Raw genomic sequence first — 17,653 nt, 5'->3', positions numbered from 1 at the left:
TTGAATATTGTTTTATTTAATATGCAAGGTTGCACTGACTGCTTCATTTGACTTATTTTATGAGAGCGTGCACAGAGCCTGAAGAAGAAAGCCTGGGTTAACAGAGCAAGTTAATAACCACCTTCATGGTACCCATCATCTCTGAGCGCGGCTTTAAGGTTTGTCGAGCCAAATCAGGCAAAGAAAGCCTGGCTCTGTTGAACTGGCTTCATGGTACAGCCCTACAAGGTCAGATCCGTCAGCCTTTCACTGTCAAAGTTGGTTTTCAGTTTATACACAGGGCCATGTTTTAATTATTTGTGTTTGCCAGACAGACTCAGAAAAAATGAAGAAAACTTTCACTTATCAAACTTTTTTCTAAAAATGTATTGATTTATTAGTCTATTTTCAGCAGCAGCAGTCGCTGTTGTGAAAGAAACTCAAAAAACTAGTGGTGGACACCAGTGTTGGAGAAAGGCTGGTTCCTGGGCGATGCAGGTGAGTAAGTGGGCAGGAAAGGTGCGTTTATATGAAGTTATCACATCTGTGTGGCGATGCCCTGAAGAATTTTTGAAGGGCGTTTGAGTTGCCGCCATCCTCCTTCTTTTTTTCCTTCCTCTTTCTCTTCACTTCTTGCCTAGACTCTGCCCACTTCACTTCCTGTTCTGTTTCTGCAGTCTCCTTCTCCGCATTCCTGCCACCTGAAATTAACAGCATATAAAAGGTTAAGTCTGGAGTCCAGTTGTGCACCTGCACACCTCTGAACAGGAAAGAGTCAATAGGCTTCATTTGTATCATTTTGTCATGTTGTTACAGAGCACATGTTGGTCTGGTGCCACATCACAAAGTTAGACTAGTAGGGTGGAATGCCAGCTGACTTTCTTACCTCTCTGTAGGAGGTGATGCTCCTGCTGATTGATTACTGTGACCTTGTCTTTCCAAGATTTGCGCCATGCAATTTGGACTCTTTTAAAGAGAACAAAAGTTCCCCAGTCCTCCTGGATCTCTCTCTCCCTCCACCCTTTTTCAATCCTCTCCTTCCTCTGTCTTTTTCTCTCTTTCCTCTCCTCCTTCCACACTCTTTTTATCTCATTCTTCACCATCTTTAGCCTCTTTTTCTCCTCCTTCCTTTGTCTTTTTTTCTCCTGCTTGTCCATCTTCTCTCTCTCTTTCGCCTCCTCCCTCTGTCTTTTCCTCTCCATTTCCAACCTCTTCAAATGCTCTTTATCAGGCCCCCTTTCCCGTCTTTCTCTCTCCTCCTTCATCTGTCGTTCCATTCTTTCTCTCCTCAATTCATCTAATCTTGCCATCTCCCCCCACAGCTCATCTCTCGCCTTTGTCATCCTCTCCATCCTATCCATCCTCTCCTTCTCCTCCTGCTCCTCTTGTTTTCTCTCCTCCTGCTCCTCTCGTTTTCTCTCCTTCCAGTTCCACAGCCAAACCAAGAAATCATAATCAATCCACTGGTTGGTGGAGTCTGCAGAAGACAAAGGGCTCTCACCCCTTCGTCCCTGCTGCCTCTGGGTGGTAGAGAGCTTGTTGTGGTCAGGAGAGGAAGGGCACTCACCCCTTTGTCCCTGCTGCCTGTGGGTGGTAGATGGCTCGTTGTGGTTGGGAGACGAGGACTTGTTATATTCACAAGATGACGGACTCTCACCCCGTCGTTTGTGTTCCCTCCAGATAGTGAGAGGGTTGAAGTCTCCAGAAGATGAAGGGCTCTCACCCCTTCGTTCCTGCTGCCTCTGGGTGGTGGAGGACTTGTTATATTCACAAGACGAAGGACTCTCAACCCGTTGTTTGTGTTCCCTCCAGATGGTGATAGGGTTGAAGTCTCCACGACTGAAGTCTCCAGAAGATGAAGGGCTCTCACCCTGTCGTCCCTGCTGCCTCTGGGTGGTGGATGACTTGTTGTTGTCAGAAGATGAAGGACTCTCACCCCTTCGTCCCTGCTGCCTCTGGGTGGTGGATGACTTTTTGTTGTCAGAAGACAACGGACTCTCACCTCTTTGTCCCTGCTGCCTCCGGGTGGTGGAGGACTGGCTGTCTTCAGAAGACGAAGGGCTCTCACCCCTTTGTCCCTGCTGCCTCTGGGTGGCGGAGAACTTGTTATATTCGCAAGACGAAGGGCTCTCACCCCCTCGTTCTTGCTCCCTCCTGATGGTGAGAGGGTTGAAGTCTCCACGAGATGAAGGTCTCTCACCCCTTCGTCCCTGCTTCCTCCAGGTCTCAGAAGCCTTGTTGTCACCAGACGAAGGGCTCTCACCCCTTGATCTGTGCTCCTTCATGGCAGACGGTTTGGTGCCTCCACGAGACGAGGGTCTCTCACCCCCTCGTTCGTGCTCCCTCCAGATGGTGGGAGGGTTGAAGTCTTCAGGAGACGAAGGCCTCTCACCCCTTAGTTTATACATATCTCCTGAAGACCAAGGTCTTGAAAAAATGGATCGTAGTATTCTCTCAATGATCATTTCTGACACTGACGTTGGAAAACTGCAGACACAAACACACACAACAATTATTTCACTTGTGATCAGATTTTTTCAAGCAGCACAATGAACAAATTCTTAACTGACTTTCTAACTCCACTAAATCTGAAGATAAGACTTAAAAACTAAAACTTTATTTATCCTGAGGGGAATTGTTTAACTGAGCTAAAATTGAAATCGAGAAATATTTCTCAGGTCATTACACTGTGCCATAAGAAAAACAAGTAAAGGTTCATTTCTAAAAGCAGGTCTACCAAAACTATGATTACACTAAAAACTCACACTGAAAAGACTAAATACAGTACTGTTGTTTAAAATTAAAATCAAGTATTGCACAACTGTAACTGACACGTTACACATCTAAAATCATTACATCCATTAACACAGTATTGTTGCAATGCAGTAATGCAGTTAATTGTGTGGTTACAGTAATATAATAATGATTATAACAGTAATATTGATAATATAGGTGATACTACTTTGAAAATCAAAACAGAACATGAATGTCAGTGCTACAATGAAATAATTGTTTTCCACAAGAAGTTCAAGAAAAGCTTTTTCTGTAACATGACAAAAAAACATTTTGTGATCCACACAGGGATAACAAAGGGAGGAGTCGTTTTTAGTAAAATACCTATTAAATAATCTTGATTTTTCAGTTGACAAATTTAAATTGTGTTTTAAAAGACAACATGTGCATTTTTATCTCCTGACTACAGCACATGTTACTGTGCTGATGTTCTGATTGTAACTAATGAAAACAGCAATTTACTTAACAGAAAAATGTGTGGAAAGTAAATGTACTCATCTCCCATCACAACTGAACATAAAAAAATCTAATGACAAACAGTTTTTTCTGGTAAAAAGTGTGTCTTACCTCTCCAAGGGTTTGTGCAGGAATGAGCTTGGAGCTCTGTGCCCACATGTATTTACAAACTTTAACGTGTTCCATGTTGCCCCAGAGACGGAACATAACATCAGTGTTTTAGTTCCATTCTCAGTTACTGTTTTCATTTGAACTCCAAACAGTGGGCGAGTGTAACTAAGTATATTTACTGAAGTACTGTACTTTGGTACAAATTTGAGGTGTTGAGTATTTCCATTTTATGTTACTGTATTCCAATCCAGTGCACTTCTCAGAAATGAACCACATTCAGTGTGATGCATTTTCATGGCTTAAACTCCACAACAGTTTGTAAAGTAGTAAGATAAATGCATTAAATGGACCTGCACTTGTATAGTGCTTTTCTAGTCTTCTGACCACTCAAAGAGCTTTTTACGCTACGAGTCACAGTCACCCATTCACACACACATTCATACACTGGTGGCCGAGGCTACCATACAAGGTGTCACTGGCTACCCAGTTTTTAACACTCACACACACCAATGGAACAGCTATCAGGAGCAATTTGGGGTTCAGTATCGAGCCAGGGATCAAAGTGCTGATCTCCTGATTGGTGGACAACCCACTCTAACTCCTGAGCCACAGTCGCCTGGATAAAAATCTGTAATATTATATAGGTGACATGACAACAAAACACACTCAAGAGCAAGTATTTGGTGCTTGGGCAGTGACTTGCAGGGTCAGAAACCAAGAAAAAAGGTGTCTTTCAACGTCGGCATGATACGTGGCCGGTTGCTGTTATAGTTTGATGGTGCCCAGCGGCATCAGGGGGAAACTCGGTGGGACAAGTACCAAAGTTAAGGTTGTGTTACTGATACTGCAGCAAACATAACAAAAGCAATACAAATTTTGCAGTGGACCCACCACCCATGTCTTGCGCACACAATAAACCTGATGGTTAAAGATAGGCTGAGGGAAACCAACTGTGGACAAGGTGAAGGCTATTGTAGAGTTTTTCCACAAAAGCACGGTTGCTACAGAGAAGCTGAAGTCCACGCAACGCCAGATGGGGATGCCAGAGCTAAAGCCCAAACAGGAGTGTGCTACAAGGTGGAACTCAACATTTTATATGTTGAAATGTATCCTGGAGTCAAAAGATGCCATCATCTCCACCCTGGCTATCATCAACGCTCTTGATGATACTCTAAGTCAAGAGGAATGGGAGACAGTGAAAGAGGTCTGCTGGAGGTACTGGAGGTGAGGCTTCAGTCTACCCAGGCCTGGTTAAGGTAATGGCAGGAAGACTCTGCATCGTCGCCGCATTGGTCCCCTCATAGAGAGTCTTCTCAAAAACAGGAAAAATAATCACAGAGGAGAGAAATCCCATCAGCCCATCCAAGCTGGGGCATCTGGTGTTTCTGAATGAACCTGCACTAAAGACTTTTATCTAAAGTCATAATGTTAAGATTCTGGCCTTTATTTATTTGATTTGTTTGTTGCCTTTATTTATTTGATTTGTTTACTGTGGTTGCTGTGGTCCTGTGTTCAGTTGTTCATTCAAAGGTTTGATCAAAATGTTAAACAACAATAACTGTGTATTTTTTTTTTGTAACGAAAAAAAAAACCCTGCATAAAATAAGGCTTTTATGAAAACACTGAATGAGAAATTGCTCACCAACACACAAACCATTCATAATTGCTAAATTAGGTTAAAATATAAGTCTCCGAGTGATACTTAAAGAAGAGCCGTTTCAGAGCCGTAAGAGCCGGCTCTTCTAAGGGAGCCGAGCCAAAAGAGCTTTGAAAAGACCCAGGGCATCATGGGAAACGCCTGGCTCTCACCTGGTCTAACAGCTAATTGGTTTAGATGTTGACTCAATAATATGACCTTTTAGATAAACTCAGAGATTTTAATTTCATTTGTCTGATTTGAAGTTTTATTCTGTTCACAGAAAACATGTTATGTGACTGATGGTGAAGTTCAGTTGTTAGAGACTAAATACATTCATCATAAACTACACGTACTCTATTGTATATTAACAACAGACTGTTTTAATTATTGAAGTGGCCTATTTAGCATCACAGAGACTTGTGGTCAGTGAGATGTGAGGATTCTTAAAATAACATCTGTACAGATGTGAAGCCCTGACTGTATCTGACTGATCTTTAATGAAAGCTGTTGTCTTGTGTTTTTTCCTCCGATAATATGAACCTTATAGTCAGACAGAATTTATTTAGCCTCTGTAGTTAGAGGGACAGGTCAAACTGATATGTTGCTGATTTACATGAGAGTTCATGTCGAATGGAGGTTGAACCATGGACACAAGTTACACATCGCCTGTAAAGCATTTTAATAAATCAGTCTATCATAATTAAAACAACTGGACAGTGAGAACAAACTGATATATGAGTCTGATAATATTTTTGATACATTTTTTTTTTATTGAACATTTTAAATGCACAAAACAGCAAGGTATACAATAACAAGCAGCACAACTGATGAGAGTACAGAAAGAATATATCAAGTACATCAGGGACAGTCAGATACATTAAATAACAGTAAATCAGTAAAAAAAGATGATTGAGGGAAAGAGAAAATAAATAGATAATACATAAATAAATCAAGGATAGAGTGCAAATAAAGAAATAAAACAAAAGTTCATCCAGGGGTTTCAGGGAAAAACTTTTCATAATGACTCAGTAAGGCATTGCTTTTTTTTTTGTTATTCACCAAACTAAGAGATTTAAGCAAAGGGCTGAGTTCCAGGAGAAAAGGAGCGACCTCAGGTAGTGATTTGGCAGATTTTTGTTTGTGGATAAAAAAGTTCATCAGGTGTTCAAGAGCGTTATCTTCTGGATTGACATAGTAGCAAATAACATCTCTAAGAGTAAGAGAGTAGGTAGTCTCGGCAGCATCAAAAAGATGAGATTCAACCTCACTCCAAAACTTTTTAGATATATCACAATAAAAAAAACAGATGTGAAATTGTTTCTGTATTATGATTGCAAAAAGTACAGGAGTCATCAAACATCTATAAACTTAGCAATAACACTACTAACAGGGTATATATTATGCAAGATTTTAAAATGTATTTCTTTAGCCTTGTTCAATATGCAATATTTATGGGGTAAAAGCCAAGCTCTTCTCCAGTTTATGTCGTCTATTTGAGACCTCCAATAAAACTTGCCTCTAGGCACAACTCCATTCTTTCTTTGAAAACACTGGCAAATATGTTTATTATCACACTTTCTATCTGTTAGTTCAATTCCACCCAGCATCAGTACAGGCTGACTTGTTTTGTATTCACTGTAACTCAAGTGGCTTTTTATAAGTTGAATTACCGGTAAGTCTTTTGGGATAGCACGAGTTACAGAGATAAATTCTCTGGAGGGAACAGGAAAACTGTGTACAGACATAAACGTTCATAAGACAGCATATTACCAGCATTATCAAAAGGATTGAGGATATGGATGATATCTCTTTGACACCATATAGGAAAGAATAAGGATTTGTTTCTTATACGAATATTGCTGTTATTCCAGAGAAAAGTTTGATGGGGTGAGAAATTGTGGACAAAAGACAGCTTCCATGCTAGAAGGGCTTGTTGATGAAATGTTGACAGAGTGATTGGTAATCTATTAGGTAAGAAGTTACATTTCAAAAGAAAAGAGACCTCCAATTTTATTAAAGATGTGGTTTGGGATGAAAAACCAGATAGAGTCAGGGTTTTTTAGACACTTTCTCAACCAGTTAAAGGTATTGACAGTGTCAATAAAATAATACTTTTGATAAATTGACATCAAATCAGACCGGATATGAGTGTTTCTGCGACTTCCGGTACAGACTGAAGGATGCTGGAAACTGTCGGAAAACTGTTGTCACCGCCCCCTGCGGCAGCCGGCGTAGTTCATCTTGAAGGCGCCCTTTAATACAGTCGTATCGACCTGTGGCTGACATGTACTGTCTCTGAAAAGTCCACGGTTCACCAGCCAAGCCAATGTTTGTGCACAGAGTGGCGCAGCACATCCCACAGCCGTGTTATGGTTCACCAGACGTTTAGCTAAAGGCGACTGCCAGAGCATCTTCTCGTTCATTATCTATGTTAGGAGAAGGCCACTACAGCCGGACACGTCCTCACCACCATGGCCGTTTCAGTCGAAGAGGTGTCTTCGTCTGTTGTTCGGGAATATCTGAGTCGAAAGGTAAAGTATCCAACGCTATGTGGTTAACGGGCTGCGAACCGTTACCGGAGCGAGCTAGCTAACGTTAGCTAGCGCTAGCTCCTTTAGCTCATTCAGGTGATGTAAAGAAATCTGTGAATCGTCAGATTTTGTGCCACAAACAAAAGTTCCTGCTTTCCCAACCGAGACGTTATGACCCCGTGTATAATGTTAGTATTGAGGAAGGGTGACAGCCACATGCTACTATCAGTGATAAATGATTTAACGTTAAACATGACTTCGTTAAAAACCTGCAGTGTCAGTGTTCTTTGATAGCAGACTTTATTACCGCTGTGTTAATGCGCAGGGACTCAAGAGGACGATTGCCTGTATGGATGAGGAGCATCCACGCACAGAGGCCAGCATCAACAACAGGTCACACCTGAGACAGATTCTCAACATGGAGGGTCTCTATAGAAAGAATAAAGTAAGTCTTGCAGCTGGAGGTTGGCTTCTGTGCAAGTGGATGATGTAAAAAAAAAAAAAGTCTGGTGCTGACTTCTGTGTCATCGCAGGCTGTGAGCTCCCCCCTGAAAACATTGCTGGAGATAATTGTAAAGTATCACATCGAGGGATTTAAGAGTGACAGGATCACCTGCAGTGAAAGTGATGCCCTGTGGTCTGCTCGAACTGTCAGCTCGATTGCTAATTCTGCTGCAGCAACACTAGCAGTGATGAGTGAGGTGAAAGCAGAGGGTGACACAACAGCTTTTGTTGTCAGCAAACACAACAAATTAAGGTATTTCACACGTGTTGTTTTTGATTTCATGATTTTATGCTGCCTTGAATTTGTGAAATTATGGGATTTCTCTCTCTTGCAGGTCTGCAGTAGGAGAAGTCAGCCCTTCTCAGCCTATTTATACATCATTATTGCCTGAGACAGACAGACTGTCCAGTCAGAATCAGACCGGTTTCTGGGCTCATGACTTAGAAGACCATAAAAGCCAGACACTGATGGCTTCCCTTCAAGACAAGGAAAGCTTCATGAAAAGAGAACCAGAAAAAAAGACTTCCATCACTGAGAGCACCCAAAGGAGCAGAACTAATCGAATTAGACGTGGCATGATGGCAGGACCAATAGCCAGCACACCTCAGGTACTGGATGCAGTTCTTAAAAACAAATTGATCCCATATTCATCATATTACTCATATTCATCACACCCTTTTCCGACACTAATGTTTTTCGTGGTAGGAATCAAACAAAAAAAGGCAGTATCGGAAGGTGGAAGTGAGCCAGCCACTGCTCAGAAAAGAAGAAGAAAGCAGGCAGTTTGAGGATGGACTTTTAACAACTGCCGTTCATCAAAAAAGCTCAGAAAGCAGCCAAACTGAAAACGGCCCAGCTGACTGCGTAGGAAGGCAACAGGAGTTGTGGAGTGCAACAGACAGAAAGCAGAGGGAAAACAGCTTTGAAAAAGTGAAACAAGACACACAGATGACAACAAAGTAAATAGCTTTAAGCTGTGTTAGTGTGTGTGTGAAACCCTTTAGAGTATTATACTGTTGACACCATTTTTGCTACCAAGTTTTGTTCATAAGTTTATGCGCATTGTGTCTGTTTCTCAGATTAAAGTCTTTGATCAGGCCAAATGTGGCTGACTTGGATGTGTCTGAAATGGTTTTAGGTCAGTGCTCTGTGACCTCATCTATTGACTTTTTTGATTTGTTGCCTTGTATCTGTCAAAGCTGATGGTGTGTTAATTGATTTCTAGATGATATCGATGATGATGATGATCTGCGAGAACTCTCCAAAGTGTCCTTTCAAAGAACCGCTGAAGAGCACCGCTATGCAGGCCGTCCCATGGACCAACACACTGCCATGGTTAATGATTTACACCAGTGTTAATATGCTGGGGACAGTTTCTGCAGGTGTCTTTGATTTTCTGTTTTTGTCTCTTCTCCAGGAATTGAAAGCAGTTCTTCTTGGTTCCAGCCTAAATTGTTTCAGCATTGAGTGGAAGAATCAGGGTTTCACATTCTCAGAAACACACGACTTGAGATACGGAATTGTGCAGAGAAAGGTTGTCTTAACTGAGCCATGCTGCTAATATTTAATAATCCAGAAAGCTGATTTTCATGTTGAATATTTATTGGTGGTATTATGCTCTCTGTGTGCTTATTTTCTAGGGTGGTCCTTGTGGAGTTCTGGCATCAATCCAAGCCTTTGTTCTAAAGAAACTCTTGTTTGAAAACACTGAAACCAGTAATACAAGCCTTCAGTACGTTATCCTTCAATTCAGAGCTCTGACCCATAATGTTAACCTCTGTGTACGCCGCTGTAATCACTTGGATGCTTTTTACAGTCATTAATTCACATCAAGGCGTACTTTGTAGCCACTGTTAAGTATTGAACTCCGCATTTGATATTAACTGTATTATTACTCCACACGACCTGCTTATCACTCAAATGCCACTTTGTTCTCAGGAGGTTAAGACCTTCCAACACCACGAGAAGAAAGTGTTTTGTTTTAGCGGCGGCTGAAGTACTGTGGAGGGCCGGCGAAGGAAAAAAAGCCATAATTGCAATGTAAGATCGTACTTTTATCCACTTAATCCTCTGCACCCAGACCAATTCACAGAGCCTCATTACTGGTATTTAACCAGGTTGAATGCATGTGAATATCTGGCTTGTAGAGGGTCAGGCTCACATCACCTCTAGAAGCCTAAAGTTCAATGCCCATCAGACCCATTGATCTTAGAATTGACTGATAACGCTTCTATTTTAGGTGCAGCATTGATTAAAACAGTTTTTTTAACTCTGTTTTTTTTAACAGAAATTCAGGAAGAAATCATTTCACCCCAACTGGACACTACAAATCTGAAGGAGTGCTTGAAAAGGTACAAAGACGTAGCTGCATACACACTGCTCACTTGTGGGTAGTACAGTAACACCTAAATTGACCAAATGAAACTACATCAGACACTGAGATTAATTTGTGGAATATTACTATGCCTAAAATGTTATTGAAGGAGATTTGTCGCCATATTTGGATTTGCAATAACGTATTTGAACATTGTACATCTCTTTATTTTGTGAATTCATTTAATAATAGTTTAATATATAGTGTAGCTGTGTTAATACTATCAATATGCCAAATAAACTTTTTACAAAAAAAACTCCTGAGGAGGTTTTATAATCATGTTCTGTTTTAGATAACATGTTTCACCGTGAATAACCTCAAGGACACACAGTTGCTTCTGGAGCAGCATATTGATCAGGTGAGAAACTCAGTATTGACTTCCACAGTTTAATTTTTCTGGTCAGATGTACCTAAGATTGCCAACCTTTTGCTTTATTCTCCATTTTTCCACAGTTTGAGACTGGGCTGTTTGGATGCATACTGCTCACCATATCTGCTGTTCTCTCTCGATCCATTGAAAAGTAAGCCGTGCCTTGTGTAGCTCTATGACTGAACAAAATATGCAGCAAGCATACATAATCACTATGAAACATCACCCTTATTGTGCTTCTCTGTATTCTTTCCTCAGAGTAAGAGACGATATGGACGTGCCCACCACCACGCTCATCGGAGCCCATGGCTACTGCACTCAGGTTTGACATTAAAGTAAAAATTGCAGACTAAAAGCTGAATTGTTGTTGTATACAGTCAGGTCCATAATTATTTGGACAATGATACAGTTGTCATCATTTTGGCTCTGTACACCACCACAATGGGTTTTAAATGAAACAATGAATACCTGCTTAAAGTGCAGACTCTCAGCTTTCATTTAAGGCTTTTTTTCAAAAATGTAGTATGAACCGTGTAGGAATTACAACCATTTCTTCACACAGTCCCCCAACTTTAAGGGCTCATAAGTATTTGGACAAGCTAACATAATCATCAATTAAACAGTCAGTTTTAATCCTTGGTTGCAAATCCTTTACAGTCAATGACTGCCTGAAGTGTTGGACACATAGGCATCATCAGATGCTGGGTTTCTTCCCTGGTGATGCTCTGCCAGCCCTTTACTGTAGCCGTCTGCACTTCCTGCTTGTGTTTTGGGTGTTTTGCCCTCAGTTTTGGCTTCAGCAAGAGAAACACATGCTCAATTGGATTCAGGTCAGATGATATGACTTATCAGATGATATGACTTATCATCTGACCTGAATCCATGACTTATCAGATGATATGACTTATCATCTGACCTGAATCCAATTGAGCATGTGTTTCTCTTGCTGAAGCCAAAACTGAGGGCAAAACACCCAAAACACAAGCAGGAAGTGCAGACGGCTACAGTAAAGGGCTGGCGTACAGAGCCAAAATGATGACAACTGTATCATTGTCCAAATAATTATGGACCTGACTGTATGTAGTTGTTTAGAGCCTACGCAAGTGGCTCCAAAGTGCGAGTTGGCTGCAGGGTTTCTATACTACTAGGTAGAGTTTCTGTGGATTGCTGTAAAGTTTGATTGCTTTAACACCTAAACACAAAAATCATGGCTTAATAGCAACAATATTAAACTAAAGTGCAAATTTAGGTTCTTCTATAATTCAAAGGGTTCACAGACAAAACATTTGTCTTTTGTTAGACATGTTTTCCCCACAAATCCAACCTGCTAATATTATTAGCATAAACCTATGACATTTTACATTCCCTAAGTTAGCCTAGCACCTAGCAGAGTTTCTTCAAATGAAGCCCGCATAAATCATACGTAAACTAAAATGATATTTTTGGGGGCTTTATTTTTTCATAACTTTATTGTTAATTATCTGTAAAATAAAAGTAAAGGAAAGCTTTGTTTACCACTGAGTGAAATGGTTTTCAGTACACAAAAATAAACAGGAGGTCTGCGCTGCCGTGATGTGTAGTCACATCTCTCGGTAGGTGCATGTCAGACCACAGTGTAGGGTACGGCGTTGATTCAACACGGAAGTATAACTCTCACTTAAACTGGTTCAGAACACTCTGTATTGTGTTTGTGATTCAGAATCAATGAATGAGTAATAAAGGTACAAAAATTGGTCTGTTTTTTTTACATTAGAGCATGTTATACAACAAGGGGATCTCAGTGCAAGACACAAAACAAGACAGCAAGTAATACTACTTAATGTTTCTGCTGTATACACAAAATATATTCTGGTTAATGAAATTGCTTTTTTGGTATCTGTGTTCCCAGGAGCTGGTCAACCTGTTGCTCTGCGGCAGAGCAGTTTCTAACGTCTTTGACAATGACGTGGAGTTGGACTCAGGCAATGGCAACATTACTCTGCTCAAGGGAGTCAAAGGCCACTGTGATGTCGGACTGCTGTCCTTATTTGAACACTATAACATCTGCAAGGTGAGTGGGTGGCCGAGTCGCTGGTCACCTCGCCACTGAGAAATCAGAGTAGTCAGATTCAGTTGGAAACACAACACCTCGGGGGCGTGGGAGGTCACATCTGTGCTGCTGATGTGGCCATAATCACAGCAAAGAATGTTCCTTTGACTGTTATGGGATATATATCATAGTTAACACATACACTGCCTGAAAATGTTCAAAGTACGTCACACACAGGAGAACAGGATAACTAAAGAAAATGGGAAGTACCAGGCTCTCTGGTTATCAAGCTGTAGCATAGTAACAAATTATGTTGCCTTGGTTATGTGAAATGTGATTAATAGGTCAATAAGAACATCATGGACATGTGGATGTGATTTGTTGAGGAACATAGTGTGATGACACTGATGGAAGATAATGGCTCCCAAGAAACTGTGATTAATGGCAGATTTTGCCCAGGCATTTCTAATTATGTAGCCTTTGAGGTTTCATTCAATTGGAATTGAGTCAGTGGCCCAAATTTCAACTGAAGACCACAGTAAATCTTGCACCTACTCAAAGAAAACAGGTACTTGGCTGCATCTACCAGAACATGATGTAGAAAGGAAGTAGAGCCATGAACTTTAAACAAACTCTAATGATTGACCAGAAAAGAAATGCAAAATACCTTTCACATTTTCATGTTTTGCTGCACATAATTAACAAATGCAGTAAATACCAATACATGTATAAAATGTGTCCTACAAAAATCTTGTTACTTTTACACCCTGGAGACTTTGAGGTGTGCCAAGAGGCATAAACAAATACCACAACTTAGTTTTGGTTTTACATCTCTCCATCACTGGTAGCAGCAGGTTTTTGACAGCTCAAAATTGGTTTGCAAGGCCTTTTTAGCACTTTTTGATATGTTTAAAATAAGAAAATTGATGATGGCTGCAATCCATTTAGCTGCTGAGGTTACGGGATTCTGGTCATTAATAGATTACTTTGCTCTGTCGTGTTTTACTTTCTTCTTTCTAAGGTAGGAGCTTACCTGAAGACTCCACGTTACCCCATTTGGGTGGTGTGCAGTGAAAGCCACTTCAGTGTGCTGTTTGGCCTGCAGAGGGAGCTGTTGACCAATCAAGACAAAGGCCTGGAGTTTGACCTCTACTATTATGACGGACTGGCCAATCAACAGGAGGAGATCCGCCTCACTGTCTGTATGTAACATCACTTGTTCTCAGTGTAGATGTACTTTATGTTGTGGTTGTTATGTGTCTTATCATCCTCTCTCCTGCAGTGAATGGCCGCTCAGAGAAATTATGCATCAGGGTGTAATCTCTGAGTAAGATGATGTAATCTCGTCTAAATGATCTTGGTCGTTCTTGTGTTGATGCTTGAGTAGTTTTTAGTTATTTTGCTGCCTAATTGTGTTAAAACTGAAAATGCTTATTGAGCTTTTGTTTTTTTTTAAGCTGCTGGCAGATCGGCCCTGAGCTGCCAAGATGCTGACACTGATCTCATTCCTCCACTGGAGCACTGTATCCGAACCAGGTAAGGATCTATTGGCATTCAAACACACAGATGCACACCTACATGCACAGTAATGTCTGTCAACTCCTGACAACAACCATAAAAAGCTTTTCTTAAGATGTGCTGGTGTTCATAATTCGCTTTAAGTTGAGAAGGATCATGTTGTGTGTTCCTGTGTCAGCTCTAAATGCCTTGAACTGTTTGTTTCAGGTGGAAAGACGCATCTGTGAACTGGAATGACACAGAGCCTATTCTCTGACTGATCACATGCACTGATGCTATTTTAACTCTGGAGCATTGAAAGACACCTAACATTTTCATCACCAGTACAGATATTTTAATGTGTTATATGAAGTCTTATTCACATTATATTCTGTTTCATATTCCGCCATATATCTTAGCAGCACCATTCTTCCTCCTCATAGTGAGACACAGTGTTGCTCTGCCATTAGTTTACATATCATGATGTTATATCAAAATGTGTGTGTGCAGCTGAAAGGGTCTGAGCCCAAACTTGGATATATCATATCAGCCATAAAGTGTCATGCTGTTGCCTACAAAATGATATTTAAGAGAATGCAATTATTTTTAAAGTGTTAAGCAATATGCATAAGGTAACTTAAAATGTGTAGGTTTGGAGAGGAACTCGTACTTTTGTTGCTGGTGAAATGTAAATTAATGCAAGATGCAGTTGACCACAGTGGCCTTTTATCCTGTACCTGTAATTTTTACATAAAATATGACAGATTGTTGTCCATATTTTACACGAAATTATTATTTATTTCCTGGTTATTTGAAATGAAATGAAAGTGATATTTTCATGAAGGAAGTTGCAGAAAAAAAATCTTAATTTCACATCAAGTCTTAACTGATTTTTTTTTGTTACTGATTGTTTTAATTTGTATCACAGTTTGGTTTTGAAATGGCCTAAAATCAAATTGCCTTTTTTTATGTGCACACTTTAAGTTAGTCCATCTGTTAGGTTGTAACATTATTTGAATTGCTTTGATAATAAGTCTGATGTGTTGTCAGGAGATTAGATTAAATAAATAAATATAGACGTGTGTGAGTGTGTTTGTCAGAGAGTGTAGTGCTTATAATTAAAATTGCCTTGATGAATTTTCACATGACAGCCGTCGTGGAACAGAGAATAAAATCATTCAATACCTCAGCTGTCTCCACTTGGTGGTTGTTTTGTGTTCATTTTTATGTTCCCTTTTTTTATGAGCTGCCTCTAACTGTAAACCAGATACCACAAAAACACTGTTGCGTAACTTCAGTAAAATTATACTGAATATTGTTGAGAAAAGATCATGAAGTCCTCCACAAAAGAACACGTTCTGCGAAGTGTTTTCACTTTGCCAAAACTGAAATTGGATCTATTTAAAAGAAAAACAAATCCTCAATAAATGTTATTTATCGTCTTACTATGCTGGCATTACACACAATATGATGCATGATAGCAAATCTGTTTTTAAAAGATGTTTAACTGTCTGTCAAATGTAAATGAAGTGTCAGTATTATCTGTTAATATATAAAGGGTGAATTATTTAATGATGAAAACAGACTTGTATATATGATTGAAACATCACTGCTCAGTGCGACAGATGCCATTTGCTTTCAATTAAAAAAAGCACCTTTGTGCTTTTGAGGCATTTATTTTTAACTCATTTGATAAATGAACATTTCTGTAGCCTTGTTCTTACACATTTTTCCAAATAAAGAAAACAAACACGAAGCTAATTGTGAATTAACTCTGAAATATGTCACATGCCAGGGTGAAAACATTAATTCATCTGAAAGATGCCTCACAGTTAATTGATGCTCTTAGTCGTTACGCCATGGCAGGCGTCAGAGCACACACAGTGTGTGGCATGCAGAGGGGGCGGCAGGGAGACCTGTGCCAACGCCTCCAGCACATGGGATCAAAGACGACGCAGCTGGCACACTGACAGGGCTGCAGCAACTTACTTCTTTGTGCAACATGGACCAGGGTCCACATAATATATTGACATATAATATGTTGGGTCATCATGTATCCAAACTATTCGACAATAACACGCAACGAGACAATAGAAGCTGCTTTCTTTATTAAATCTGTCAAAGTCAATCGCATCCATGAAAGTTCCATTTTCGCGCGATGGAAATTCTGGCGAAGAGCTCAATGTGGCGATGACAAATCATCTTTCAACTGTCAAATCCCTAATGGAGGCTGTACTATCTGAACGTACATTATTGGTGACTCATGTAGGGATTTATGCACGCACAAAAGACATAGGAAGAGCCATGAATTAATCATGAGACATGGAGCAAATCAATGAGCCCTCTACAACAATTTTACAGCCATCAAGGCTACTGCAATCACTTTGAATAAGGTGGCTTGCTGAGACGAGGCCCTGGGGTCCAAGAAATTGGATTAAAGTGTTTACTTATGCCACAGAATTCTTCAGCAGATGGGGGGAGTTCGACATACGTCATAAGGAGCCATGTTTAGATTTTGGGTTATATACTAGTCTTAATCTTCCCTGAATAGTTTGCGTGTGAAATGTTTCTGTAAGTGCCAAAGGGCTTGTCAAATTACAAATGTGCGTATGATTGCATAATCAATTAAAGCAAGGAATCAGGACAATCTATTCACTTAGTGAGCTGTTTTTTTTACTTAAAAAGATCCCAAGTCTCCTGCAAGACTGGTGTTACTGTCAGTCCAAATCACAGCATCCTCACACAGAAACGGGGATAAAAAGCAAATCTGTAACTTGTTGTCTGTTTCAAAGAACAGAGCAGCTGGAGGTGATGAGCTCTTAGTTAAGACATCGAGGGGTTCTTCTCTCTGCTGCTGAGCTTTGGTGCATCCGGCCGCAGTCTGACAGGAAACAAATGGCCCGGCTTTGGTCTCTATTTACTATTTACTGCACCAGCTTTTCTCAGAGGCATCAGAGGAGGGATTTGGTGCTTGTGTGTAATTGTGTTAGAGCCCTCCCACATGCTGTCCCCAGTGCATCTTCTGTCTCCTCTCCTAATCTATGCTGTTTGTCTCTAGATAAGTGATATCCTCCTCAGATTAGGATCTGGTGTCCCTGCCCTGCCCAGCTGGAGGGAAAGGGATCCCCAGTGCATCCCTGTGGGGTGCAAGACGTATTTTTAGCCTCCTAATCCTTTTATAGCTCAAGCAGAAAACATAACCTGTTTCCATTAATTGTCCGAGGTGATCACGATACAATATGCCAGAGAGGAAGTGCTTGTTTTTGCAGGTTTGATCATATTCAGGAACTTGATGGATGGATGAAGATAGACTCTTCTGTTCCTGAGGAAGCTGTGATTTGTGGCCCTTTTATGGCCCTTCAGCACAAG

At 40.5% G+C, this 17,653-nt stretch overlaps 1 protein-coding gene across 2 annotated transcripts; it reads left to right on the top strand.

The window, feature by feature from the left end:
• Positions 1-7,151: 7,151 nt before the first annotated feature.
• On the top strand, positions 7,152-15,477 carry mindy4 (MINDY lysine 48 deubiquitinase 4). Of its 2 annotated transcripts, XM_033620752.2 has the most exons (18): positions 7,152-7,509; positions 7,835-7,954; positions 8,043-8,266; positions 8,349-8,622; positions 8,720-8,973; positions 9,094-9,152; positions 9,240-9,349; positions 9,432-9,548; positions 9,655-9,746; positions 9,953-10,054; positions 10,302-10,365; positions 10,681-10,746; positions 10,842-10,909; positions 11,017-11,080; positions 12,647-12,808; positions 13,809-13,989; positions 14,245-14,323; positions 14,513-15,477. In XM_033620752.2, the coding sequence occupies exons 1-18, from the start codon at positions 7,450-7,452 to the stop codon at positions 14,559-14,561; spliced, it is 2,145 nt and encodes a 714-aa protein (XP_033476643.2). In that variant the 5' UTR covers positions 7,152-7,449; the 3' UTR covers positions 14,562-15,477. The 2 variants fall into 2 exon arrangements, with proteins under 2 accessions (XP_033476643.2, XP_033476645.2); XM_033620754.2 differs by lacking the exons at positions 14,245-14,323; positions 14,513-15,477 and having other exon boundaries at positions 13,813-13,959.
• The last annotated feature ends 2,176 nt before the right edge of the window (positions 15,478-17,653 follow it).

This window comes from Epinephelus lanceolatus, chromosome 6 (genome assembly GCF_041903045.1).
Source record: "Epinephelus lanceolatus isolate andai-2023 chromosome 6, ASM4190304v1, whole genome shotgun sequence".
In the NCBI taxonomy this organism is placed as follows: Eukaryota; Metazoa; Chordata; class Actinopteri; order Perciformes; family Serranidae; genus Epinephelus; species Epinephelus lanceolatus.
This window is presented reverse-complemented; position numbering and strand designations above follow the sequence as displayed.

What these genes read in the sequence shown, in the direction of transcription:
- mindy4 (XM_033620752.2), top strand. Translation starts at nt 7,450, where the DNA reads ATGGCCGTTTCAGTCGAAGAGGTGTCTTCGTCTGTTGTTCGGGAATAT. An exon ending in GACACACAGATGACAACAAA is followed by an intron (nt 8,974 to 9,093) that starts GTAAATAGCTTT and finishes TCTGTTTCTCAG; the next exon opens with ATTAAAGTCTTTGATCAGGC. An exon ending in AACACTATAACATCTGCAAG is followed by an intron (nt 12,809 to 13,808) that starts GTGAGTGGGTGG and finishes CTTCTTTCTAAG; the next exon opens with GTAGGAGCTTACCTGAAGAC.